General features: G+C 39.9%; 2 protein-coding genes across 3 annotated transcripts; one reads left to right on the top strand and one right to left on the bottom strand.

Annotated features, from left to right (window-relative positions):
- On the bottom strand, nucleotides 1-5,651 carry LOC127419189 (protein Wnt-10b). 2 transcript variants are annotated; one of them, XM_051660382.1, is made up of 4 exons: nucleotides 5,464-5,651; nucleotides 3,934-4,196; nucleotides 3,152-3,603; nucleotides 1-1,678 (listed from the first exon to the last, which is right to left on the bottom strand). In XM_051660382.1, the coding sequence occupies exons 1-4, from the start codon at nucleotides 5,649-5,651 to the stop codon at nucleotides 1,283-1,285; spliced, it is 1,299 nt and encodes a 432-aa protein (XP_051516342.1). In that variant the 3' UTR covers nucleotides 1-1,282. The 2 variants fall into 2 exon arrangements, with proteins under 2 accessions (XP_051516342.1, XP_051516341.1); XM_051660381.1 differs by having other exon boundaries at nucleotides 1-1,774.
- Nucleotides 5,652-8,603: 2,952 nt separating this feature from the next.
- Nucleotides 8,604-16,293, top strand: LOC127419190 (protein Wnt-1). Its single transcript, XM_051660383.1, has 5 exons — nucleotides 8,604-9,176; nucleotides 9,587-9,692; nucleotides 11,407-11,660; nucleotides 11,839-12,104; nucleotides 14,170-16,293. Exons 1-5 carry the CDS (start codon nucleotides 9,167-9,169, stop codon nucleotides 14,659-14,661), a joined length of 1,128 nt encoding a protein of 375 aa, XP_051516343.1. The 5' UTR covers nucleotides 8,604-9,166; the 3' UTR covers nucleotides 14,662-16,293.
- The last annotated feature ends 10,625 nt before the right edge of the window (nucleotides 16,294-26,918 follow it).

Below are 26,918 nucleotides of genomic sequence, written 5' to 3' on the forward strand. Positions count from 1 at the left end.
TGGCTCGAATTTCGGTAAGCGCAGACAGATTTAGAACTTAGAAGATCCTTCCTGGTTCTAAAGCCAGTGTAATTTTACAGACAATAAATCAAGAACAATATCTTGTACAAAAAGTTGAGGCTTTCTTAGACATTTTAAAACATATTACAAAGGTAAATTCTCTACACTGTGCAAAAAGATCAAATGTGGCAACAAATGTAGGTTAATTTATTCTTATAATTAATTTCATTTCCTAAGCATCACCCTCACAAAATGAATGTTAAAAATCTTATACAACAATTTCACTGTAAACTGATTGATACTACGAAGGCAACTGTTTAAATACAATTTAACCCAGGACTTCAGAGTATGAATGTCTTCCATCATTGCATCAAAGGCATCTGGCATCCAATTTTGTTCACCAGTTCCTCTATGCGATGAGATGTGACTGTTTTTAATCAGCTGCAAAAATCCACGGGAGGCACAAGTGTTCTCCAGTCGTTCCTTCACTCTCTTTGTCTCTGATTGGTTTGTCTCTTAGAGGTTAGGATGGGGTTACACAGCATATCAACTTCACAACTGTCCTGGTTTTCATAAAAAACAACCAAAATCAGAGCACTATGCAGGGCACATTCTCTGTCCAAGGCCAAGATTTCCTCCAGATTTGGGAGATTTTCCCAAAATCATTGCTTCAATACAACATCTCATGAATCCTCATAAAAAGGCACAGATATGTTCCGACCAACTATAATAGCTACTGATATTTCAAAGATCAATGTGGGAAAAGATCATAATGTTTTATGTTACAGTTTTTTTTTTGGAAACCTTAGCCCCTCCAGACTGGAATTTCACCATCAAGAACAATTACAACATAAACTTCTCAAACATTTTGCCAAGGCAAGTAATATACATTAAGGGCACTTTTGAAAATGTAAAGAAGGTAGACCATAGCAGTGCCGTAGCAGGAGTAATTTGCTCCTGCTGTTGTGCATGCCTTGTTATTAAGTGGTGCAGATGGCGTTTGGGGCATTTGCTTGGTTTGAGAGGCTGAAGATTCCAAATAGGGAAAAATACGACAAATGATATGAGTCACCTCCTCCTCAATTTCTGACTTGGCATATTGTGAATAACAACAGCAACACAACACAAATGGATCCCAGATGATAGAGGTTAAAAGAAGGAGAGAAAAGGATAAACAGACACACTGTGGGAGAGCAAAACACACGCAGTCACATTTAGCATGACATGGTACAGGCTGTTGCCTCCTACTCCAAAAGAAGCAGCTATGGACATAGATAGCCATTCACTTACACACATTAACCCACTCTGTAACCCTGCACTCCTCACAGAGCACATAGCAGCACCAGTGGAAGCGGCAGTGACATCGCTCGCTGCGTGCCTGTTTAAGTATGTTGTGTCCACGGCCACAGCAGAGAGACCCGCAGCCATCCATGCTGGGGCTGCTCTTGTTGCAGATGCGACCCTGTGTGCCTAGAGAATCCACTGCTGGCTCACGATCGCAGAAGTCGGGTGACTTCTCGAAGTACACTAACTCACGTGAGATACTGCGCCGCCGGCCTCTGGTCTGATCTGAGCCGGTGGTCCCACCAACTCGTGAGTTGAAAGCACCACTGTTCTTGTTCTGAGAGTTTATGAAGATGGCAGTCAGGAATTTCTCCCGAAGCACTGATCCCACAAGCTGGAATTCAGGAGAGACAAACCAGCAGGTCTTGAATTGGCAGCTGCCTGATGTGCCATGGCACTTGCATTTTCTTCTCATGTTGTCAGTAACTACCTGTTAAGGCCGAAACCATAATGAAGAGTATACAATACATCTGTGTGTATTTTTTTGTTTGTTTTTTTTATTAAATTAATTGAATGCTTTCTTCGAATGCTGATGTGGTTAACATTAGGGCTGGGTACTGATACAGATTTCCCAGTTCAATTCCGATTCATTTGGGTGTATTTCAGTTATAATGTCCATTTGTCTTACATATGAAAGAAAATCTGTCTCAGCTAATGCTACTAGTTATACAGGGTACAATATGAAAATATTACTTTTACAAATTTTCTTTTATCATTAGGTTTTCTTAATTTTGGTCACATTTTAGCTTTTTTTAAATGTACAAATTCAATATATTACATCAATAAATATGTCTTGAAATTGCATATTTTATATTGCATTCTGTATATTGGATACATGTTTATTGTTTACATGCATAATTTGTACTACTTACAAGTATTTACATTGATTTGTAGAACACATGTTTAAACAGTACTGTCTCTTTCAGAGTAGTGGCAGTTCAGCAAGCATCTTGCAGAAGTGTTTTGGTTGAGCGCACATTAACAAGAGTGGAGTTGCATAGCTTCTTTATAGCACTGGTGCAATGTTTGATTAAAATTAAAAGTGTCTTTTTTGTAGTTTTTGGTCAACAGCTGACTGTAAAGAATAGAAAGGGTATTAAAAGAGACATAATTTCTTTAACATATGGATTGCGTGGACCTTGTCTTTGGACACACATAACATGGAACGAGTCAAACCAAACTTTTACCTCTTCAGGGTGCTGAACTTCTATGCCACTACACAACTCAATCACTGGTGAGTGAAATCTGAACATTTACCAGCCAGTGGCTAATCTAAATTTTTAGTTGAATATCGTGAAATTTGGTTGCATAAGCAGGTGATTTACTCGCACTGTATAGGGTTGAGGAAAAGGTCGATCTTGGGATTTAAGAATCGATTTCGAGATTGTTTAAATGAAGACTGCGATGCACTGGAAAATCAATATTTTTACCCAGCTCTAGTTTTCATGGTTTAAAGCTGAAGTGTGTAAGATCTGTGTCACTAGTGTCACCAAATGGCATTGCAAAAATAATTACTGTTTTTGAACAGATTCCAAACTCCCTCTATCTTCCATTGGTTGTACAAACAGATAGTCCCACCCTAAATACAGCTGTGTAGGGCTGGATGGGTCGGTGAAACAACCACAGAGCCACAGTGTTTGCACTTCGAGATGAAATCACCCTACAAATGGCTTACTTAGTTGACTGCATTTTTTGCTGGGATACAAGAAATCATTTTTACATTGAATAAAATTACACACATCAGCTTTAATAAGACTACACAAGGCAACGCTTATGACATTATTCGAAATTGGCATAATAACCACACCTGTCTGCCAACTCTATTATTGTGGATCCGCATACGAGCGTGAATATCGCGAGGAGATCCTCTGGAATCCAACCAATCCCTGGAAAATCGTACGCCGAAACGGACATCATGACTACAGCCTCCCCACTCCCAGGTGTCCTGCAGTGTTGTGACTTCATCTGGTAAGGGTTTGAGGAGACTGACAGGGTGGGACGAGCGTAAATTGGCTGGCAGACCACTGTGGAGTGCACCGAGTTCAGGTGTGTTCCTTTCTGCGCCTGCTTTGGTCACCCCACTCCTCTGAAAACTCTGAAGCTGGAGCTGGGTTAACTTGAGATGGATTTTGTCATCATCCAGGTGTCGCTTAGCTTCACAGCCACACCCACGCAACTTACCCAAGCTGCATGCCGACGCCACCGAGTGCACAACACCTGCAGCCAGCAGAGACAGAGAGAAAGCACTCTCTCTGAAACCTGGGATGAAAGAGATGTTTGCATTTACACAGAAAATCACTCTGCCAATAGAGTAAACAGAGCCTTCTGTAAAAACATACATAGAGTGAAGTATGCACAAGCCAGCTGGAGAGATAATAATCTATAACGATCTTTATCTAAAATCTCATAACAGGCATTTTCCATGGTGGAAATTAAAAGGCTTCACTGCATTAAACAATGACTCAATGCTGATGTTTTTTCGTCTTTGCCCAATGTATACTCTGGGTTGCATTTCAATGCCCGATTTATGACTGCATTGGCTCCCTACAATTTCAGCACTTCCCATGCCCCTTTTTGCCATCTACTCACCCCTGTTGAGAATGGCACTCTGATGGGGCAGCTTGCCATGGTTCTCCAGGGAGGAGCAGTTCCAGCGCTGGTCTCTGAGCTGGTGCTGGCATTCGTGAATAGCAACCTGAATGCCCTGCAGAGCAGAGGCTGTGACATCAGGGCTGCGCACACACAAACGCATCTGTCTTTTGGTCAGGCCTGCCAGTCGTAAACACACTGCGTTGGGGGTAAGCACTGGCTCTCCTGCCACCTTCAGGCCAAGAATGTCATTGCCCAGGACCCTGAGAAAAAAAAAGAAAATGAATTTGAAAGCAGTGATATCATTGTATAGTTGAAGGCTAGTGTTACTTAGCAATACATGTGGTCTTTTTTAAATGACTCACATATGTGAAAAAATTATTACTTCTGACGTGGTAATATGTCAAGTTCGTTTCACTCTGTGTTTGGAGTCATAATGACAATCAATTCAGACTTTCATTTTTCAAGAATGTTTTTACACAATAACCTGCCTATAGCAACTTCAGAAGTATAAGCATTGAATGTCTTGTGTTAAAAAAACATTTTAAATATGGCAAAGGAAAACACAAAATCTGAAGTTTATTGAAATGGCATTGTTTTCTAATATCAGCAACTCGTTATAATAAGATTATATCATTGGAAACATTTGTGCATTTGAGTGACCTAACACTCAAACAAGGCTATGACCTTACAAAGGTCTGTGGCAAACATAAAACTTCCATGAATATTCAAAAGCCCTGTTTTCTATCAGTGTCTTGGCATGCCTGATAATAATCTGGTGAGAAAAATGACAATATGGAAAAGATTTGTGCGAAGTAGTACATCCAAAACTTAGTTGTTATTAAACATATTGTGCCCATTGACAGTTTGAGCAGTTTTTGAGAAAAGTGAGATAACATTCAAAACAGTTTTGCCTGTCACAAAACTGGGTTTGATTAAAGCCTGAGTGAGCCTGAGCTAAAACTAATAGATAGCCCATCTGTAAATAAAATAACACAACAACAACACAGGATTACACGTGTTCCAAGATCATATTGTCATATTCATAACCCTAATACTTTTTTTTTCTTTTTTTCTCGCCTTTACTGCATATGTTAGTAGGGAAACAGACATGGGAAATGACTGGGGAGAAGATGGGGGATTAGGATCGGGAAGGAGCTCGAGTCGGGACTCGAACTCTAGTCGCCGAGATGCTACCGCACCATATGTCAAAGCCCACAAGACTACGGCTCTGACAACTTCGAATATAAATAACGTGCATTAGAATTACACTAAAATGTAATAAGTTGACTTTAAAAAAAGTGAGGAAACCAATTGCCTTTAAAAAAAATCAAGTAAATATACTCATTTGGCTCAAGAAGCCTAAAGTGGACTATTCCTAGTTCACTTTACTTGAGTTTACATGCTTTTTAAAGTAAGGTTAACTAATAAGATTTTACAGTGTAGCCTATTGGCTTTGCAAAACTAGCACTGCTAGTCTAATGAGTAGGTCTACTTTTATAGATCCCATGACAAGACCTTTCAACTTACGTGAACGCAGGTGACAGAAGTGCAGCCGCCCAAATCAGGACTCGTCCCAAACATTGCCTGTGGGATAACTCCATTTCGTTGAAAGCTTTTCTCGACGGGACATTAAAACACCTGTGGGATCGCTTTAAAAGACGAACTGGAACGGACGGACTACAATTGTTTTCTGTGAGGAGCGGAGAGTTAAGCATGCAGCGTTTGATTAAGGTTGGGACGGGAGCATGTGTGTCACTTTGGACGAGGAGGAGGGGGCGCCGTTAGGGTGGGCAAACGCCGCCTGAGGCGCTTGTTTTGAAACAAGATGAAAAAGTATCAAGGCCTGCCAAACTTTCAACAGTTTCAATAGTCACCACATATCAAAACGTGAACAATTTGATGTGATAATCTCGTAAATCGCACCATTATAATTCATGCTGATTAGGCATCTGAGTAAATCAGCTCCAGAATTTGTTATAGTAGCCTAAACCAACAGTCTCATTTTAGCCAAGTAACATTGACTACTATGTTTAGATATTTTGGTAGGCTAATAAGTGCACTGAGGCAAGGGCCGTCTGCAATGTTTTTCAGTTGTTATACATATAACAGCATGCACGTGTAGGGACTATCTTTTTGTGTTTGAGCGCCGCGTTTTTAGACGCCATGTAAAGTAAAAAGAACGTCAACTTTTAAAAGCGCATCTCGAGACATCTGCGCTCTGTTCCATGCGTTGCGCTGCATGCGTCTAGTTTAGCGGAAGAACGCGTTCGGCGTGAACGGCCCCTAACAAGTGTACTAAGGTGGAGACGTAGGTTACTCTGTTGTCAAGGTATAGTCTTATCTGTTGTTCTGTGAAGCTGTTGCCCTAAGGCACTACAACAATTCATTTGGCACTCTCCAATGCATCCAATACACTCTTGTGTACACTGCCTCTGGTGCACTGTGGAATATTGCTATATCACTGTTGCACTGTACAACTTGTAAACTATTAGACTACTTATCATTTGCAATACGTGAATCCCTTTGTACCGTATTAATTTTAGTTGCCCTATTCATTTACTGTCTTTTTGCAGAACTGGATGAAAAGGCACCGTATCGCTCATTTTGATTGACTGGAATGAACTATAAACTCAAAGTAAAATTCATTCTTATAAGCTACAATAAGCAGAGCAGCAGGCAGGCGTGCGGCTCTTCTTAAACAATGAGGGTGCGTGCGCGTTCACGTGTTCACCCATCCTCCCACACCAAATCAGTTCAACAGTTCACCATAGTGACGTTTCACTTTAATTAGGACCACATTCATCATTTCCCTCGACACTCTAAATGAGAATGCTTTAAATGATTGTTGCCTACAGTCTGGTATAAATGGCCTAGAGCAATCGCAGAAATATTGACTTGTTTCGTTTGTTTGTCTACACGTCTGAGGTAGTGCGTATAATTAGTCCAATAACTGACCATGATGGAGGGTTTCTTGTCTGGCTCATTTTCACTGAAACCACGCGATATAGAAAATTGATTCGCAATTAGATGTGGGCCAAATTTTTTTTTTTTTTTTTTTTTTTTTTTTTTGATTTATGCATATTAGGGTTGTTCAATAGACAAGCTGTCAGCGTTTTTAATCGTTTTTAGCAATTGTCTGGCTGTTTTGTTGAGGACATGATGATGAGACATACAGCAAGATATTTAAACTTCGTTCACTGAGCCTAGCACTGGATGGATGTATGAATAAACCCGAATATTTGACGCATTAGCAGTTTACAAGATTAAGGGATTATCTTGCTGGTGGTCAGGATACCACTGGTCAGTGCGCAACTATGCGCAGCAGGTGTAAAAAAATCCTAGAAGGAGCATCTTGCGTCTTATCTTTATTAATATTATTATTAACAGCAGTAGTATTAGAATTAGCACAGATAGTCCGGGACTAGTTGGATTAATGTCATGAAATTGAGTTAAATCCACCCTTAACCATTCTTAACACATGAACACTGACAAAAATTCTTGGTTTTGGGCTAATCACCTCTATTCTCCAAGATCAGTTCTTGTATTGGAGCTAATCACCTCTATTCCTCTCCTTAAGCTCTGGCAATGAAAAGTGCATTAGCATTTTGCAGTGGCGTGTATATCTAAGTGGCTTAAAAAGTGATTTGAAGTTGATTTGTATATAAAAGGCGTCCCTTTAACCGGATTGCCGCTAATCTGCAAAGCATCGCATGAATGTTTCAGGAAAACCTGTTTAAGATCCTTCAAGAGTATAAGAGCGAGCTAAGCTCAGAAAAGCAGGCCTCATTAAATACCACTAACAAAAGCGCACTTCCTTCAGTTAGCCATTTGAATCCATCAGAGAGAGAGAGAGAGAGAGAGAGAGAGAGAGAGAGAGAGAGAGAGAGAGAGAGAGAAAGTAGCATACTCTCTCTCACTCTCTCTTTCTATGTTGATGCGAATTTTTTTATGCCAACACCACACGCCTTATTAGGGCTAGAAGTTGCGAATAATAACCTAAATACATGTGCACTGTAAAAACTACGGGCAATTGCTGATATTTCTTTGTGCAAACCAGTCAAAACTGACAGCAGAATATGACCCGTGCCAATGCTTTACTAACCATATATGCGTTTGAGGGAGCTCTGCAGTCCAGATGGTGAACAGTTGTATGATCTCGACATTTATTTATTTTTTAAATTTATTTTTTAACTTTGGTATCACACCTTAAAACTCAAGTCCAAATTTCTTAAATTATTAATCTTGAACAATTTGTAATGTTTTATTTGTTGTCTATTTACGTCTGGTGCAGCACTTTATGACATTTTAGGATCAACTGAAACAGCATTAAGGGCTTTCCCCATGTCTTTAAAGTTCTCCTTTTTATTTCATTCCTTTTTTTTTTTTTTTCCAACAAAATTATAGTATACAATTTCCACACAGTAGGCTACTTGATGTGGTTGAACTGATGTAGGCTACTTTATTTCAACAGTGAAAAGGGAGCGCGCGGAGCTCATGGACATCCATGAAACCTTTTTTATTTTTTACGCAAGAGAGGGTGGAGACGAAGTTAAGGGAGTTATCCATCCACTCCTGGTAAAGGCCAGAATAGATGTTTTATATTCCCCTCTTACTGTAACTGTGTCGTGACACCATCCACGCAGAAGGCTCTGAAGACACAAGTGGCGCGCGCGCACTCGCCAACGAGAAGGAATCAATTTTGCTCAGCTATGGAAGACGCCTATAGAGGGACTGTGTTTTATTATGATTTCGCTTGAATGTATCTGTGGAATCTCGGGAAGAGGATTACAAAATGATATGTAATTAAAAGCGCGTATAACGGATCTTTTATTCATCTCCTTTCCTTTATGTCGGGTTTTGCCTCCTGTATTCATTGTGCCCAATGAGAAGAATTAAGCTATCCGTCCATTCAGTTCCACTCAAAAGGAGGGAGGAAAAAAACAGAGGGAGATGAGAGCAGCAAATCCCTTTTTTATTCATCTTGTTGCGTTCAATAAGTGAACAATGTGTCGCCTATCAGTCACCGAGGGGATCAGGTCCACAGGACTGTCCCACGCGCTCAGTGCTCTGAGCAGAGCATCACTAAGACACAGACTGTAGGAGCAGCAGCAGTGGCATCCCGTCCAGGACCTTTTCTGTGACTTCTGCACATAGCGCACAACACTCGGACAGATCCGATCTCTCAAGATTTTATCAAGAAACATTGACGCACATTGTCAGTTGCACTGGAATGTGGAGTGGTAAGATGATGCACTGAATAACCAGAATAGTTAAATACATTTATTTTGATTTTATTATTTTATTTTAGTGAACTGTTTTTAGTTGAGTCAAATCGATCAATGGTTGCAGCGCCTATAGTGCACTGTTGATATTTATTAACAAAATTGCGATTTGCTATAGGCTAGATTACTATTAAACAAATTGCAATGGCTGCAATACTTCATACAGTTTAAATAAATCACACATCACTGCAATGCACTCCACAGTTATTTATTTATTTATTTATTTATTTTGTGGACTGCAAATTATTGTTTTTAAGATGCTCTTATGTTCCAATACGTAGATCCAATAATTTCGAAAGACATAGGACTATTTTTGAAAATCTATTTGTGGTCAGTGTTAATTTGTTTTAAAACGTTTGCCCTTTTAGATATCATGCGGGTATTTGCGTTGCTTCTCGCAGTCAAAGCGGCATGTGTTCTCCTGGTCTCCTCTCTCACTGGCACAGGGGCAGTGAACAACAGCGGCCGGTGGTGGTAAGATATAATATACTGTTTGATAGGCTATACAACGATTCATGAAATGTACATTATTCATCCAATTATGCAAACAACCACTGCTCTTTTTCAGTTTCAGGCTTTGATGCACAGTTCATCGCTTATAATATGTTAACCTGTTAGTGCCACAGCAGTGCATAGAGTAAATTAAATGGCCATTGTTATTTAGACAAGATAAAGATTTATAATGTCATTTAGTTGATGACGGAATAATGGTAACTGTCACTTGCTGTGGTGGTAAACAGAAAATGAGGCGAAAGGCATATGCATGGATTACCCCTTTTATTTACTAAATTTTGCACTGGGTTTAAACTAATGTTAAACCGTTATTTTCCAAACCTCAAATAAATCAATGCAATCTCAGTTATTCTAAATCTGTTTACTGTGCGCTACTTCTTTTTCTTCTTCCCTTGCTCTGTCATTTTGACAGTGGCTTGAACGCGGGACAAGATTTTTCAATCCAATGTGGGATAAATTAAATGCGGATTTATTTTATGGCTGAGAGCAGTTCCTTTCCAGGTCGTTTTCAGGGTCGAATTCGTGTAATGTGCTAAGCATTCCAGACTCGGAGTAGGTTAAAACTAGACAAAATGTGCCAGTAGCTGTACGCATATCTGTCCTGAACTAATAATGGTGAACGTGTTTTAAAAAATTCTTAGACGCACATTACCAAAACCACACTGTGTGATTTCACTACGTAGGAAGGAGAGCTTCTTCATCTCTCTCTCTCTCTTTTTATTTATTTAATTATTACTTCTTCGTACATAAATGTCGTTTTAATTGTGGTGTTGCCTAGTTCAAAAGAGAAGTAAATCAGAGGGAAACATGACTGGCGCTAATAGTTTACAGTGGGTCAGATGTTATTTTGGGACTGCAAGCACGATATCGACAGTCACGTACCAAGATGAGCTGTTCAGAAGAGCAATTTTACAACTTGATAAAATGCAATTTCAGAATAATCTCCAATTTCATTTGAAACGACTGACAGACTGGAACATTTACAGGCTTTTCTCCAGCCAATTCTGTAATCACAATCTTTGTTCTATGTAATAATATTGTTATAACAATATAATAATAGCTCAAAAGATAGGATTAACAGGAATTTACTAAATCTGTTGGAATAGATCAGGGTCTTAAATTAAGGGGGGCACAGGGCTAAAATGCCACTTAAAGTGACAAAAAGCCCTAATTATACCCATTATTGCAAACAGTTTGAGTTGATTTGGATGGAATTTTATGGGTAAGATGTAATAAATTCACAATCTAGTTATTCAAATTTGTGTTAATCAATTACTACATTTAAGTACATAAAAGGATCACACCTTATATTTGTTATATGATTAGAAAAAATGCACAGTAAAAGATATAAAATGCAGGGGGCAAATATTTTCCCTTTATGGAAAGGTTAATTTCAGACCATGGTATATTTTATGCTCAATAATAAATATTTAACTCTGTATGATAGCTTTATCATTTTATTCCATGCTCAAAAATTGATTTTTGACAGAAGATTTTACATTTCTGCACATCAATTGTCTGAGATTCTTATTTCGCCAATCAAAAATGTAAAAATACAGAATCAAAGAGTACAAAAATTTGCCTAAAATCTTGCCATTGAGATGAAAAATATAAATGTAAGTTTTGCAGACCATTTCCAATTGACCAATTGTCATGATTTAATTTTCTCTGCCAGGGGCATTGTAAATGTAGCATCCTCAGGCAATCTCCTTACCAACTCCAAAAATGTGCAGTTGGCACTGGACCCCAGCCTGGCATTGCTAAGTCGTCGCCAGAGAAAACTGATCAGGCAGAACCCTGGCATCTTGCATGCCATTGCGGCAGGCCTGCATACAGCCATCAAGGAATGCAAATGGCAGTTTCGTAACCGCCGATGGAACTGTCCAACCACCCACAGCCCCAATGTCTTTGGCAAAATTGTCAACCGAGGTGAGTAAAATCTATTAACCATCTTTTTGAACACTATTCATATCTCACACAGTAGAGAGCAGAACATAGAATTGCACATTAATATTATCTGGATAGAGACACAGATTGTTAGAGACAAAATGTTTAATATAAGAGACTCTTTGGAAAGCACTAAAGAACTTTGAGGATGTTTTGTTAGGTTGCCGTGAGACTGCGTTTGTGTTTGCCGTCACGAGTGCGGGTGTTACTCACGCTGTGGCCCGGTCCTGCTCTGAGGGGGCAATTGAGTCCTGCACCTGCGACTACCGGCGCCGAGGTCCTGGAGGGCCAGACTGGCACTGGGGAGGCTGCAGCGACAATGTGGAATTTGGCAGGATGTTCGGACGAGAGTTTGTGGATTCCAGTGAGAGGGGCAGAGACCTACGCTATCTGACCAACCTGCACAACAATGAGGCAGGAAGAATGGTAAGTGACTGGATCTAATGAGGATATGCGTTTCTTTTTTTCTTTAAATAACCATGCAGTTAAAGGGAATATTTCACATCCAAACATGAAAATTGTTCTAAACCTGTATCACAGTATTTGTTCCGTGGAAAACAAAAGGTGAATTTTTCAAGAATATCTTTACTGGGGCTGTCAAGCAACAAAATGACTCCAAAAATAGCCTTGTGTGAAAAACAGACCAAAATTCACAAATCTTCCCCTCCACTGTAGCTCCCAAATTGACATCAATGATGCCATCAATTGGCATCAACAAACTACACTGCAAACATTTTTTTGCCTTATTTTCTAGTAAAAATATCAAACCATCCTTAAAACAAGAAAAAAATACCTGAGAAGCAGAATGACATAATAAGTCTTGTTTTAAGATAAATCTAAGAAATGTATGTGGGGTTTATGCTTAAAACAAGAAATAAAAATTGTCACTGGGGTAAGAAATATAAACTCATTTTCCCTTTGAATCAAGTTTTTTTTTTTTCATACCCCTTTGGCAAAAAAAAATAAAAAAAAATAAAAATAAAAAAATTATTGTTAGAAGCATAAATGTTACTAAATTTTGTTAGACAAAATATCTTATATCATTATGCTTCTCAAGTAAATGTATCTTGTTTTAAGAATTTTAAATATTTTTCCTGGACAAAAATACTCAGTAAGTATATATATATATATATATATATATATATATATATATATATATATATATATATATATATATATATATATATACGATGATGACAAAATGTACATTTTTAGTGAACTATTCCTTAAAGGGGAACAATTATGCAAAATTCACTTTTGAACATAAATGTGAGTCGGCAGTGTGTGTACACAACCACACTACAATGTTAAAAGTCCACCCACTCCTCTTTCTTATATTTCTATTAATCAAAAACAGTGTCTAAAAATGACTGGTTTTCGTATCCGCTCTAAAGTGATGTCACTTTAGAGCAGGCCACGCCCACGACTGGTGACGGACTCCACCCTATTATCATAGATCCTCCCCTGAGTGATCGACACACAATCCGGCATTTTTTTCCACGCTGGAGCAGCTATAGTGAGAAGAATAATGTCTCATGGCTGTAACGTCTGTTGGCTGTAAAAGTGAACATAAGAGTCTTCATGTACACTGAAGACTAAGAAAATGTGCCCCAAAACATACCAAAATTTGTGTGTTTGTGCAAATAATTTTACACCGGACTGCTTTGTGAATGAGGGTCAATATAAAGCAGACAGAGAGTTGACTCTCAAGCATGGATCAGTACCAACTGTTCGTGTTCCAGCTTTATATTCTGAAGGTGTAAGTATCGCACTTTATATTTTGTGAATGTTTGCAAATCGCCTTTCCGAATGTGCTTGTTAGCTGATTCCACGGCTAGCTGCAGCTAAAGTTACCATTGTCTCTGATTGTATTCACGGAGACCAGAGCTATGTCGTTATAGCTTGTTTGCACATGACGTCACGTCACTGCGTTGCTGTGGCATGAAATGCAGATGGAGGGCAGGAAGTGATTTTCCACATAAGAAGCACTATCACAAACTCAAAATGCCTATGTTTTGCGTTGTTTACGGTTGCTCATACATATATGGCTGAACTCCGGTATTTACGGTGTCAGTCATATTGGTTCTGATTTGTTGTTGCTATAGTATCCGAAGCACCAGCTGTAAAGGCACAGCCCTCTTCCGGAAAGGGGGCAGGGAGCAGCAGCTCATTTGCATTTAAAGAGAAACACATGAAAACAGCGTGTTTTTGATTCCACCCAAAAAGAGGCATTTACAACATGGTATAATAAATGATCCGTATGGTATTTTGAGCTGAAACTTCACAGACACATTCTGGGGACACCTGAGATTTATATTACATGTTGTAAAAAGGGGCATAATAGGTCTCCTTTAACAACATAAACAGAATGTACAGAATAGCTTTATATTGTTCTATATATTATTTATTTGTAATTTATCTTGTTGCTCTTAATTTAACAGAATTAGAGTCATTTTTTTATGCGTCATCATTTTCTCTCCTCTGCCCTTAGACAGTCGCATCAGAGATGCAACAAGAGTGCAAGTGTCATGGGATGTCTGGCTCTTGTACTGTACGAACCTGCTGGATGAGACTGCCCAGCTTCCGTGTAGTGGGAGACTTCCTAAAGGACCGCTTTGATGGTGCATCCCGAGTGGTGTATGCCAACAAAGGCAGCAACCGTGCTTCTCATCGGGCTGACCCCCGCCATCTAGAGCCAGAGAATCCAGCACATAAGCTTCCGTCTGTTCGGGACCTGGTCTACTTTGAAAAGTCACCAAACTTCTGCTCTTACAATGGCAAAACAGGCACGCATGGCACTTTAGGACGCACTTGCAACAGTTCATCGCCCGCACTGGACGGTTGTGAGCTGCTGTGCTGTGGAAGGGGTTACAAGACTCGGATGGAGCAAGTCACGGAAAGATGCCATTGTACTTTCCATTGGTGCTGTCACGTGAGCTGTCTCAACTGCACCCATACACAGACTGTCCACCAGTGTCTATGATGGACAAGGAGAACAAGCTGAAAAACTGGAGGCAAAGGGATGTAACTGGCTACAAGGTCCCAAACTGGGTATTGATAGGGGCTTTTGTTTTGTATAGGAGATAATGAACATGTCAAGATTACATGTACTGGATTAAAGGTCTAGGAAATGTGGAAAGGGTGTTAGGACTGAACACAAAAATGTCCGTTGCATAGCAAAGTATATTCAATGTATAAACTACTGAGAATGCTTTTAGGAGCTCTGTTCATAAAACAGTGTTGCTCAAGTGCCAAACTCTTAGCTGATGGCAGGCATTGAAAAAAATATTTGTGAATTTTGAAACTTATACTGCAGCCTTGGGCTCCAATCTAATGAAACGGGACAAGAACCACTATGCACTGTGCAAAACTATGAGCAGGAAAGAGTGTCCATGTAAACGAAGGCTGAAAATACTTTGAAATTTAGAGTGCAGCACCACCAGGCTTGAGGTTCTACTATGTATTCTCTCTTCTATGATACTTTGGGGAACATAGAAGCTGAAAAGTAGTACAGTAACTGGACACACTTTGACAGATGTTCCTGTGGTAAGGGAACCACAAGCATGCTCTCTCATAAACCAGTGCACAACTCTAACAAGAGGGCGGTTCTTTAAAATATTTTCGTGTTTTGTTTTCTTTAGCTGCAGTCCTACTCGTCTCACATAAAACTGTGTGAAGTGCTTCTCAAGGGATGGGGCTTCCTTTTCCGATTACTATGTAGCGGAATCCCGAACTCGGCGCAACCTCTTGTGATTTCCCACTCAGACCTGCCATACTTCCCGTCATTGCTTTGAGTCTTCTGCCATTTTTTAAAAACATTTATTATTATGTGGTTTACCATGTTATTGTAATGATGGAAAAGTATTGGAAAGAGAAAATTACGATTGACCTGAGTTTGACTTTGAACATGATTGAATGTTCTGTCAGTCCAATAGACACTAGTGACTTATGACAAAGGTTTAATTTTATGCAAATCTTAATAGAGAGTGCTGAAGACTTCTGTCAGAAGTTGTCAAAGTGACAGAACTGCATTGTTTACGCACAAGTACAAAAGAACAGGCTATACATTTATTACATAAAAGATAAACGTGTAAAGATAATCCTGTAAATGCCCTACTACCTAGTTTACAGTGGACAAACAGTTCACATTTATCATTTTTGAAAGAGCCACATTTATGGAAATGGGATTTTAATTTTGTATATCAGCTAACATAACCAAAATGTTGTAAATATTATACATAGATTTGATCTATATATTTATGCTAATGCTACTTGCAATGTTAAATTGTTTTAAATTTAAAAGTGGGGTAAATACACTATCATATGGAAAATTTTCAAAGAAACTTCAGCCAATTGTGTGCTAACTTATACCAATGGTCACAAAAGGATGAAGAGATGTGATCAGAATGGGGCCACATACATCTCGGAGACATGATTACTTTGTCAAATGCCTGATTTGCTTGTCTCTTGAGACCTGTTTTTAATGCACTGAATACCATCTTTTAATATTGTGAATTAAAAGTATTTATTATTGTATTATGGCTTTGATAGAAAAATGCTGATAAGATTGAATATTTTAGTTCAGTTTAGAAAAGACTGTTTTCATATAGTGTAATAGCACAATAAAGTTTATATTTTCACTATTTTTATTCTCAGTGTACCCTTTATTCTGTTGACCAGAATATTGTGCATTTTACCACTGTCCTAGACTGTCACAAAAACAGGTTCACCATATCTTCCAGAGCATATACTCAGTTTCATTTGTGATCTGTCAATCATTTTTCAGAACCAAAACATGCTATGACATGGTATGTCTAAAGCACTTAAACGTATGTCAACAGTCTGAGTGTGCGAGCATTCCCAATCTTCTAAAATCATTCCCACTGCTAAAAGCACAAGAGCAGTCCACTTCTCCGAGCAGTCATGCTCCCTAAATCCACATTAACCACAGAGGGAATCTGGGCAGCGGCGTAACACAGTGTTAAATCTGTATGTTTTCACAACACCAGAGGTTTTGCTTCATTTACTTAATATCAGAAAAAAATCAAGAAATAATGACAGGCTGCATTCCCCCCACCCTACTGGCAAGGCCAGCACAACCACAAGAGTTTGCATGAAAGCAGACGGCTCTTTCTCTTAGCTACCACAACATATCGGAGGGCCACTGAAGGTCAGCCAGGCAGAGCGCCACTCCGCCACACAGAGCCAGCCATCACATCCGCATCCCGACCAGAACACACAGAAATGAGACAGGGGGAGTAAGAGAGGATGAGAGGAGAAATAGGATCTGGAATGCCAACTGGACAGAACTTTATTGATTGTGAAGAGAGCCCTAAGCATTGGTTTTATGGTTTAACGAATGGCAAGATATAATTAGAAAAACAGATGAAAATACCAAGGTCAGAAAGTTCCTATGCATATGTTCACTTCAGCCATCCTTAAACATTTATGAAATTCTGTGTGGCATTGATAACAAAATATCAAAACAAATGTTATCTGCAACAAATAATCCTAGAGCATTTCTCAGAACTAATTTTTAACCAACTGGTGTCAAGGTAATTTTTAGTGATTGTATTAAGTCGGTTCCATTAAAGTTCCCACAGGTGTCCTACCTAGCACAGTAACCACATGTGTAATTCAATACATTAACAATAGACATGTTCCACAAAGTTTGACAACCTGAAAGTGTCCAAACACTGTTCATAATTTTCTACAGTATATCTATTGTTTTATCATTTAAAACCTAAGCAAACTTGTTTGGTGAAATGTTTTGCATTAAAACTGTGCTTGTGCTGTCTTTCTTAAACATATGGTTTGATATTTTGTTACCTAATGCATTAACATTCATGCATTTTTGAGTGTGGCTTAAGTGTCCTAATACTTTTTGGAGCCACTGAATGTAAAATTATATGGTTATACATCTAGTATCAAAGATCATGAGACAAAAACCCTATATATTTTGCACTTCAAAACCTTCTAATGACCCTAATTAAAAAGGGAAATAATTAACTGAATGAAAGTGAGCAGTGTAATAAATGGATGTGTAATGTGCATTGTAAGGCAGATAGTACAAGAATCCAGAGCATTAACAAAAAAGGAAGGAGATAGTGGGGGAAGAAGAGAAGGATAAGGAGAGAAGGATAGAAATGAGGGATAAAGAAGCAAAGTTAGACTGCATTCCCAGGCATTGGTGGGATGAGGGAGGTAGCGGAAGGCTACTGTCATTGTGGGAGTGCTGAGGAGTCACTGATAATTAGCTCAATTAGTGACAAAGGCAGTGTAATAAATACCGACTTAGTGTCTGGGTCCCTGCTGTCCACTCTCTACACAGACAGTGATGTAGTCAGGGACTGACGGACAATTCATTAAACCGATAAAATACCCCACCGTCCAGGCGTGACGCTGCGAGTTAGCCCCCTACAGGCCCGGCCCATTGTTCTAATTGTCTGGGTTGGAGTCGCTTTCTGGCCATCTCCTCCTCACCCCCTCCTTCGTTCCCTTCTTTCAAAAAACCCAAGGAGTTAATACCCCTACCTAACTCTGTAAGTAGGTGATCGGCAGGTTGGGGGGAAAAATGGAAAGAGTTACTCAGGAGGGAGGGGTGCGGTGGGATTAGGGTCCAAGGGTTGCCCGGGAGTGTGAAGACCGGCCCAGATCGGAATGTCGTAGAGATGAGTCCAGAAGCTCGGATGCGGGACAAAGCGAGAGTTAATTAGGAAAGATTGAAGGAGTTGGCGACAATGGGCCGCCACCCGAGTCGAGATGAAATTGCTTCCGTGGATTATTGGGGAGCGAGTGTGTGGGTTGAACTGGGAGGGGAGCGAGGAGGGGTCCGTGCTGGCTTGGATTGATGGCTGCCCCTCTGGTTAGGGAATAGGGGACGAGGGAGGCTGACCGTCTGTTCCCACAGTCTGTTCTGCTGCAGCCACCTTTGACACACGGTCATGCCAGGCGGCAAGCAGGGAGGGAGGCTGGGAAAGGGAGATGTGGTTAAAGGGATCTCAAAACACAAGAACTCTTAAAAGCATAAATTCATTATGTTTTCAGCTCCAATAAGGATCACGAGAGTCATAAGCAAACTGAGAAGTGTGGAGAATGGGAGAGGAAATGAGTCAGAAAAATAAGGATTCCACGTGAGAGTAGTCACAGTTTAAGGGAGTGTTCCGGGTTTGATACAAGTTAAGATCAACAGACAGCATTGGTGGCATAATGTTGATTACTTCAAAATATGATTTCGACTCATCCCTCGTTAATCACAAAAAGAAAAATCTTACTTGGCGCTTACTATGGAAGTGAATGGGGCCAGTCCATAACATTTTAAATATACAATATTTCAAAATTATAGCCACGAGATGTAAACTTTATATGTCTTGACATGATTTTAGTGTGATAAAACTGCTTACTAACCTTATCAGTGTAACGTTATTTCCAATAGTACAACTTTGTTACACGATGCAACACCGTAAACCCTGTTAGCAATTTTATCACACTAAAATCATGTAGAACAGAGATTTTATCACACTAAAATCATGCTAACATATATTATATTTATGTCTTGTGGCAGTACTTTTATATAAGTGTGAATTTTAATGTTTATGGACTGGCCCCATACACTTCTATTGTAAGTGTCTTGCTGTAAGCTTGATTTTAGATTTTTTTTTTTTTTTTTTAATAAACGAGGGATGAATCTAATTAATTTTTGTGGTAATCAACATTATGCTATAAATGCTGTAGATTGAGCTTAACTTGCACTGAACCCGGAACATTCCTTTAAAAGGGATAGTTCATGCAAAAATTAAAATTCTGTCATCATTAATCAACCTCATGTTGTTCGAAACTTGTATGACTTTCTTTCTTCTATGGAACACAAAATATGACAGAATATGAGCCTCAGTCACTTTTAACTTTCATTGCATCTTTTTTTCTATACTGTGAATGTGAATAGGGATTGAAGCTAACATTCTGCTTTTGTGTTCCACAGAAGAAGGAAAGTCACACAGGTTTAGAACAACATGAGGGTGAGTAAATGAAGACAGAATTTTCATTTTTGGGTAAACTAGCCCTGCAAGAAACCACAGAGACAAATGCTAAACCACAAGCTAAAAACGAATAAATGCTGTACATCTCTAATTAGAGGTTGAGAGAATTTATGAATTGTCATTTTCCTTAATTGGAGACCTCTGCTCGTTTTCCAAAAGTGACCAATAAAGGTTTTAATTCAATAAGTGCCCTTGAGGGTCTCTAAAGAGCTTTGAGAAGCAACTTAACCAACAGGTTGTGAGCCAACAGTGGTTTAAAGCTAATAGAATAATGGCAAAAAATTAAATCTCTGGATAAGGGTCCAAAACAAAACCTCAATGGGCTGGACTGAGTAACAGTTTGGCTGAGCAATGTTTTTGTAGGACGAGTACTTTCCATTCGAGAACTTGCTGCTATTGCTGATGTTGTGAGCAAAGGCCAGTCAATTTGAACTCAGGGGAACAGTACAGTAAACAGGTATATAGCGGCAGGTCTTTTTGGACCAAAAAGTGCAACTGTCAGAGCTTCTTATTAAAATTCCAGCAAATTTGTGAAGTTTTTCCTCTTGAATGGGCCTACAGAGGGGTTAAGGAGCAGAGGCTGCTGGGCCAGAATGGACCAAAGGAAGTATATGGAATGTGAGCACAGTTCGGGTCACCATTCGGAATAGTGCACAGTGGTGCAGTGGTCACATGCAGGGCCTGATGCAATGTGGCCGCTTGGGTTTAACAATGTGTATATTCTGCACAAACCCATAGATGAAGGAAAAAACACTGGTCCATCAAGACAAGAATGTCAACATTCTTTAGTGTCAGCCCATGGATGAGAATGGTTCCAGCAGCACAGCATGCCTGGGATTATGTGTGTTTGTAAATGTGTGTGTGTGTGTGTGTGTGTGTGTGTGTGTGTGTGTGATAATTGCGAGGTGTGCAAGTGTGGTTGTGTGTGGATTTCGGAGTGCCTGGGCATGGCAGCTGGGAAGCAGGCAGAATCCAAGAGATTTGAACCCCTACATGCTGCCTGACCCTCTCAGCAGATGGTGGCTCCAAAGCAACTGCCATCCAGCATCACAAAAGCTTGACTCTTGTAACATCTTCATCATTCTCTTATACTCAGCCTCGCAACTGCTCCCAAAGAAGAAGCCATGTTAAGCATGACAGCACATTAGTTGTCATTACTGTTTACGATTGCAACTTAGAAATGTATCTTTAAACAGCTTAGAAATGCAAGATGGATGTACTGTATAATCATTCTTCTTGCAGATTGTTATGTATTTGGGACATAATAGCTAAGCTCAGCTCTTGTTCGTTTTGACATTTATGGCTTTTGGTTTTCATTTACTTAATAAACATCCTGCATTTGGGTTCTAAATTTGTACTCGTCATACCCTCATCATTACAGAATGCAAGACCAAAAGATGAACCCAGCAGAACACATTGTATTTTTTAATCAAGGATCCATGATGGTGGTGGATTACAGTTTAGCTTTTTGGAGGCTGGCCTCTCTCTCTGGTGTGGGGGAGAGGGCACTAAGGACTCTGTTTTGGTGTGGGTTGAATAGGACTGTTAAAGAACTGGTACCAGTGGACTGTGACAATATTTCGCTAATGGAGTTTGTTATTAAAACAGTTCTGGCAGATTATCAACCGAGGAGTGCTCTCTTGCCAGAGACGGTGGTCCCAACTTTGGTAATCCAGGGGTCCATGCCTGCCACAGACCACGATCCAGCGTCCACTTCTGCCATGATCAACAAACCAGTTGACCAGTTCCTGAAGCCTCAACCGTCCCAGAGCCAGCGCTTGAAGCCTTCTCTGTCCCAGAGCCAGCGCCTGAAGCCTTGACCATCTCAGAGCCAGCGCCTGAAGCCTCGGCCGGCTCACTTCCAGTGTCCTCAGCCACGGAGGCTGTTCCCACAGCAGTGCTCCCGGCTGTCCGGAAAAGGAGGAGGAGAAGGGCTCCTGCTCTAAAGTCGCTGCCTGCACTCATGGCCACGGAGGCCATTCCCCTGCCACTGCCTGCACTCACGGCCACGGAGGTCGTTCCCCATTCGCTGCCTGCACTTCCGGCCATGGAGGCCATTCCCCTGCCGTTGCCTGCACTCCCGGCCACAGAGGACGTTTCCCTGCCACTGCCTGAACTCCCGGCCACGGAGGCCGTTCCCCTACCACTGCCTGCACTCCCGGCCACGGAGGTCGTTCCCCAGTCGCTGCCAGCACTCCTGGCCACGGAGGACGTTCCCCAGTTGCTGCCAGCGCTCCCAGCCATGGAGGCTGTCCCCTGATCCCTGAGTCTCCTAGTGCCTTGCTCCCTGAGTCCCCTAGTGCCTTGCTCCCAAAGTCCCCTAGTGTCTTGCTCCCTGAGTCCCCTTTGCTTTGCTCTCTGAGTCCCCTGCCACTCTGAACTCTGAACCCTTTGAGTCCCATGTTGACTTCATCTCTGAGCTCTCTGAATCCCCAGATGCCATAACCTCTGAGCCCTTGTCTCCTGTAGCTCCACCCCCTGAGCCTCCATCTCCTGAAGCTCCGCCCCTGGGCTTCAACCTCCTGCTCCTCCCATTAACTATTTTTGTTTTTTATATGTTAAGGAGCTTCAGCAGCCACTCCTTAAATGGGTGGCTCTGTGAGATATTTCTGACATTTTCCCTAGCGGCCACTAGAGCTCGCTAGGAGGTTTAAGACTTTTAGTTTAAAGTTTGTTTTTTGTTGTGCCTCTGTTCTCTGTGTTCTCTTTGATTAATTCCAGCTGTATCTTGTTACCCTTGTTAGTTCTTGTGTATATATAGCCCTTATGTTTTCCCTCTCGTTTGTCTTGCATTATCTGATGTCTTTGTAGTTTGGTGAGTTCTTGCTTGTTTTGCTTAGTTTTTGTTCGCTCAGCTCAGCTCAGCTCAGCTCAGCTCAGCTCAGCTCAGCTCAGCTCTCATTCGTTTTGACCTTTATGGCTTTTGGTTTTCATTTACGTAATAAACGTGCTGCATTTGGGTTCTAATTTCCTACTTATCAGACCCTCATCATTACACAGTTAGTTGTAAATCATTATGCTAATAAGAAGTACTAAATTATTTGCTTCATATGTGAACTACTGTGTGAGATTGCTGTTTTTGAAAATTAAAGGTGAAGTATATGATTTATTCATTATTAAATACGACCTTCTTTCCCATCTTAACATGCAGAGGCAACTATAAATAAGCCAATCATAGGTTGATTCCCATGCAAAGTGTAAAAACTGTGGCTCTGTGGCACTATCAAAACATTCTTCTGTTTTAGCATCCTGACAAGCCCAACATGGTAACACTGGCTAAACCAGTGGCATGAGTTTGGGGTGGGACTATCTGTTGGTCCAACCAATGAAGGATGTTGAGGAGGGGGGGGGGGGGGGAAACCTGTTTGAAAACCGTCATTATTTTTGCAATTCTGTTTAGTGATGCAAGAGACACAGAAACAACACACATCACCCTGCATCTTTACACAATCTTTGCCTTACAAAACAATATATCCATTGAAAAATACTCCCCAATATTAATTAGCACTTTAAGGTAGGTTCTCTGTATTTGTAAAAAATTTAAAATTACAATTAATACCTTATATATTTTAAAATATTTATTCAATGTATCATCTAGCCATGTGTGCATGTACTGAAATCGATATTGAAATCTTGCCATAAAACCTACAAATAAACACAAAGCATTTTGTTTCTGATTTAAATTAATGGAATAGCATGTCCACAAAGACAAATTCTCTCATCTTTCACTCACCCTCATGACATCCCTGAAGTGTATGACTTACTTTCTTCTGCAGAACACAAAGAAAGATTTTTGGAAGAATATCTCAGCTCTGTAAGTCCTCACAATGCAAGTGAATGGTGACCAGAACGTTGAAGCTCCAAAAGCACATAAAGGCAGCGTGAAAGTAATCCATAAAACTCCAGTGGTTAAATCCACGTCTTCAGAAGTGATGCGATAAGTCTGGGTGGGAAGTTTTTGATGATTCGCATTTTTCATGCATATCCCCACCTTCTGGGCAGAGAGGAGAATGTATTGTAAAAAAGGACTTAAATATTTATCTGTTTGTCACCCACACCTACCATACCGTTTCTGAAGATATAGATTTAACCACTGGAGTCTTATGGATTACTTGTATGCTGCTTTTATGTGATTTTTGGAGCTGCAACATTTTGGTCACCATTCACTTGAATTGTGAGGACCTACAGAGCTGAGAAATTCTTCTAAAAATCTTCATTTGTGTTCTGCAGGAGTAAGAAAGTCATACACGTCTGGAATGGCATGCAGGTGAGTAAATGATGAAAAATGTGTACATTTTGGGGGAACTAACCCTTTAAATTTCTAAATTAATGCACAAATAAATGCCGAGCTGTTTGTATTTGCACCCCGCTTTGAAAATAAGCGTGAATGTACTTTTGCATTTGTAATAGTTTTGCTATTTTTGGCGTATCTGTGTTTCAAACAAGCCCTTGTATAAAAGTATCAGGAAAGAAGTTTTATTTGTTTTATTTCTAATCAGTACTGGATTACATTTCTGAAGTAATCTACCCAACACTTTTAGATTAGATTACTTAGTGTGTAATTGGTCTATATCCACAGAAATAGGAGCCCTGACACTCTTAAACCCATCTTTCCTGAGGATGAGTCTGTGGAATCAGAGTAGGAAGTGAAAACTATTGCACTGATGTCTGTGACTTATTCTGAGCGCCCCAAAAAATGTGCATAAAGCACTTCAGAGTGTAGTCTGTAGGGGTGATGCAGGATCAAGTCTGTGTGAAATAATATCTGTAATTCTACGTGTGCAAGTTTATATATCTGTGTGTGTGTGGGCGATTGGGGCCTGACGGCAGTCATGATTTAGGTAGCGATATCGACCTCCTACACTAACAGACCATGACCTCTTGATTTACTCTATTGCGGTGACAGGCTGTTCCCAGTAGGCCTGTTCTTCAGCCAGACTAAATCATTTTCTACAACCGCATAATGGAAGAGATAAAGTTCTCATCTAAAACTGCACTGAAAAACATGGTGTCATGACAACCTAAACATCAAATTCAAATTATGAACTTGAGGCAACTTTGTAGTTTTATGTCCTTTTGCCAAATGATGGTTACAAGTTTTTATGGCTGCAAATAGTGCATCGTTACTCTTGGTTCAGAAACAAATGTATTAAAGGGATAGCTCACCCAAAAATGAAAATTCTGACATAATTTACTACCCTCATGTTGTTCCAAACTATATGACTTTCTTCCATGGAACAAAAAGGGAGATGTTAGGCAGAACATTAGCCTCAGTCACCATTCACTTACCCAACAGTACTCCAGCAAGACCGTCACAACGTATACACCAATGCAGATGCAAATATATATTATAGTTTATCTGCATTGCCTTAAGTGGATAAGTAAATATATCAATGGTACATTGTCTAACTGCAGTCCACTGTGGAAAAAAAATGCTGTTAAAGACAAAGGATAAAGCCATGGGTTTTTTGGTTTTAATTATTCACTATGTTTTTACAGCAACAGTGGGCAAGTATTCAGCACTGACACATGAACGGAGGAATGTTTATTTGCTTCAGTTTGGGGGCATAGTGGTTACAGGAATACTGACACATTCCTGTGTCACCCTCTCTCTCTCCCTCTGTTTCTCTGACTCGCTCCGTCTCGTGATTGTATATAACACTATTCAACTTCTGTGCACACATTAACTGACACTTTCCATTCTCAAATTTAAATTTACGAAATGTTAAATTCATAGTCAAAATGCCATGCCAATCTTTCCCAAAAGGATGACTAAGGTTAAGTACAGAAATTAATCTAATTAAAAGGAATAGTTCACCCAAAGAAATGAAAATTGTCATTATTTACTCATCCTCATGTTTTTACAAGCCGTAGTATTTTCTTCTGTGGAACACAAAAGGAGATATTTATAGCAGAATGTCCAGACTGCTCTTTTTCATATAATGAAAGTGAATGGTGACCACTAGCCAAGTATTCTGGGTCATGTGGAATATACACTTATGATGCTTCTATGGTGCTTTTTTTTTTTTTTTTTTTTTTTCACATCCATTGTATGGAAGAGAGCAGCATAGACATTCTGCTAAACTTCTACTTTGGCTTTCCATGAAAGAAAGAGAGTTATGGGTTACAAACGACATGAAGGTGAGTAAATGATGACAGAATTTTCTTTTTTTGGGTGAACTATCCTTTAAAAGCATCATGTTATACTATTACAAGGGCAAAGAAAAGGGTGACTGGAAAAGATATGCATCTATATTTTGTGTGCATTTGACTGCATGCATCATTTCTTCTGTGGGCCCCTCTTTTCCTATCCACTACTAATAGCAACATTGTATAGAAGACATGTCTCTTGGCAACAGCTCCTTAACTTCAGTGACACAGGGGACAGTCCACCACATAAGCCACACGTCCCCTCTTCCAGCCTGCACATGTTAGCGAGGGCTGGGAACACCCCCTCTTTTGCTACACTAAAAATGGCCCCCAACCTTCACCAACACTCCACTCCACAACCCAACTCTGTAATCACTTCCAGAAGCAAACCAAAATACATTTCAGACTGTTAACGGCCAACCGTCAATAATTTTCCACAATTTCAGACATCTGCCTCAAATAAATTACAACACTGACACAATTAGAGGTGTGATTTGATGTTTAGAGTAGCACTCTTGAATGGCAGTTGTTTACAGACAGCAAAAGTATTCATGAAGAAATGCTACTTCAGTAGCATCCTCTTTGAAAGGTATTCTTTGGTTCGTTGGTCATTGGCTAATACAAAAAGCACTGTTGGTGAAGTAGATGATTACATGTGCTTTAACAAAGCCTTTGCTGACATCTAGTGGAAACCTCACTGAGCCACAAAGGTCTCAAAAACTCAAACTCACTTGCCCCTGTTGGACTCACCAAGATATCTTCCCAGTAATGCATTACAATAATCTAGTCTTGAGGTCATGAATGCATGAATTAGCTTTTTGGCTTCAGAAACAGATCCTATTCCTGTTGTTGCTGGTGCATAGCTCAAGTTTAAGTTTGTAGCCTGCTAGCCTGCTAAGCTTTTTCTATTTTTATTTCTATTAGTTTTAAACATTGCCCACCAACACCTACTCAGTTTAATCAAATAATACATGATTTATATTACACATAGATAGATAACTAATAATGGCATTATATTCATGCTGTATGTATAGCCAGAACCAGAAGGGAA

The sequence above is a fragment of the Myxocyprinus asiaticus genome, chromosome 28, assembly GCF_019703515.2.
Source record: "Myxocyprinus asiaticus isolate MX2 ecotype Aquarium Trade chromosome 28, UBuf_Myxa_2, whole genome shotgun sequence".
Classification (NCBI taxonomy): Eukaryota; Metazoa; Chordata; class Actinopteri; order Cypriniformes; family Catostomidae; genus Myxocyprinus; species Myxocyprinus asiaticus.

Coding starts and splice junctions, on each gene's coding strand:
- LOC127419189 (XM_051660381.1), bottom strand. CDS start 5,651: ATGCTTAACTCTCCGCTCCTCACAGAAAACAATTGTAGTCCGTCCGTT. Junction 3,604..3,933: donor GAGTGCCATTCTCAACAGGG/GTGAGTAGATGG, acceptor CTTTCATCCCAG/GTTTCAGAGAGAGTGCTTTC. Junction 1,775..3,151: donor ATAATAGAGTTGGCAGACAG/GTGTGGTTATTA, acceptor CGGCCTTAACAG/GTAGTTACTGACAACATGAG.
- LOC127419190 (XM_051660383.1), top strand. Junction 9,693..11,406: donor AACAACAGCGGCCGGTGGTG/GTAAGATATAAT, acceptor TTTCTCTGCCAG/GGGCATTGTAAATGTAGCAT. Junction 12,105..14,169: donor ACAATGAGGCAGGAAGAATG/GTAAGTGACTGG, acceptor CTCTGCCCTTAG/ACAGTCGCATCAGAGATGCA.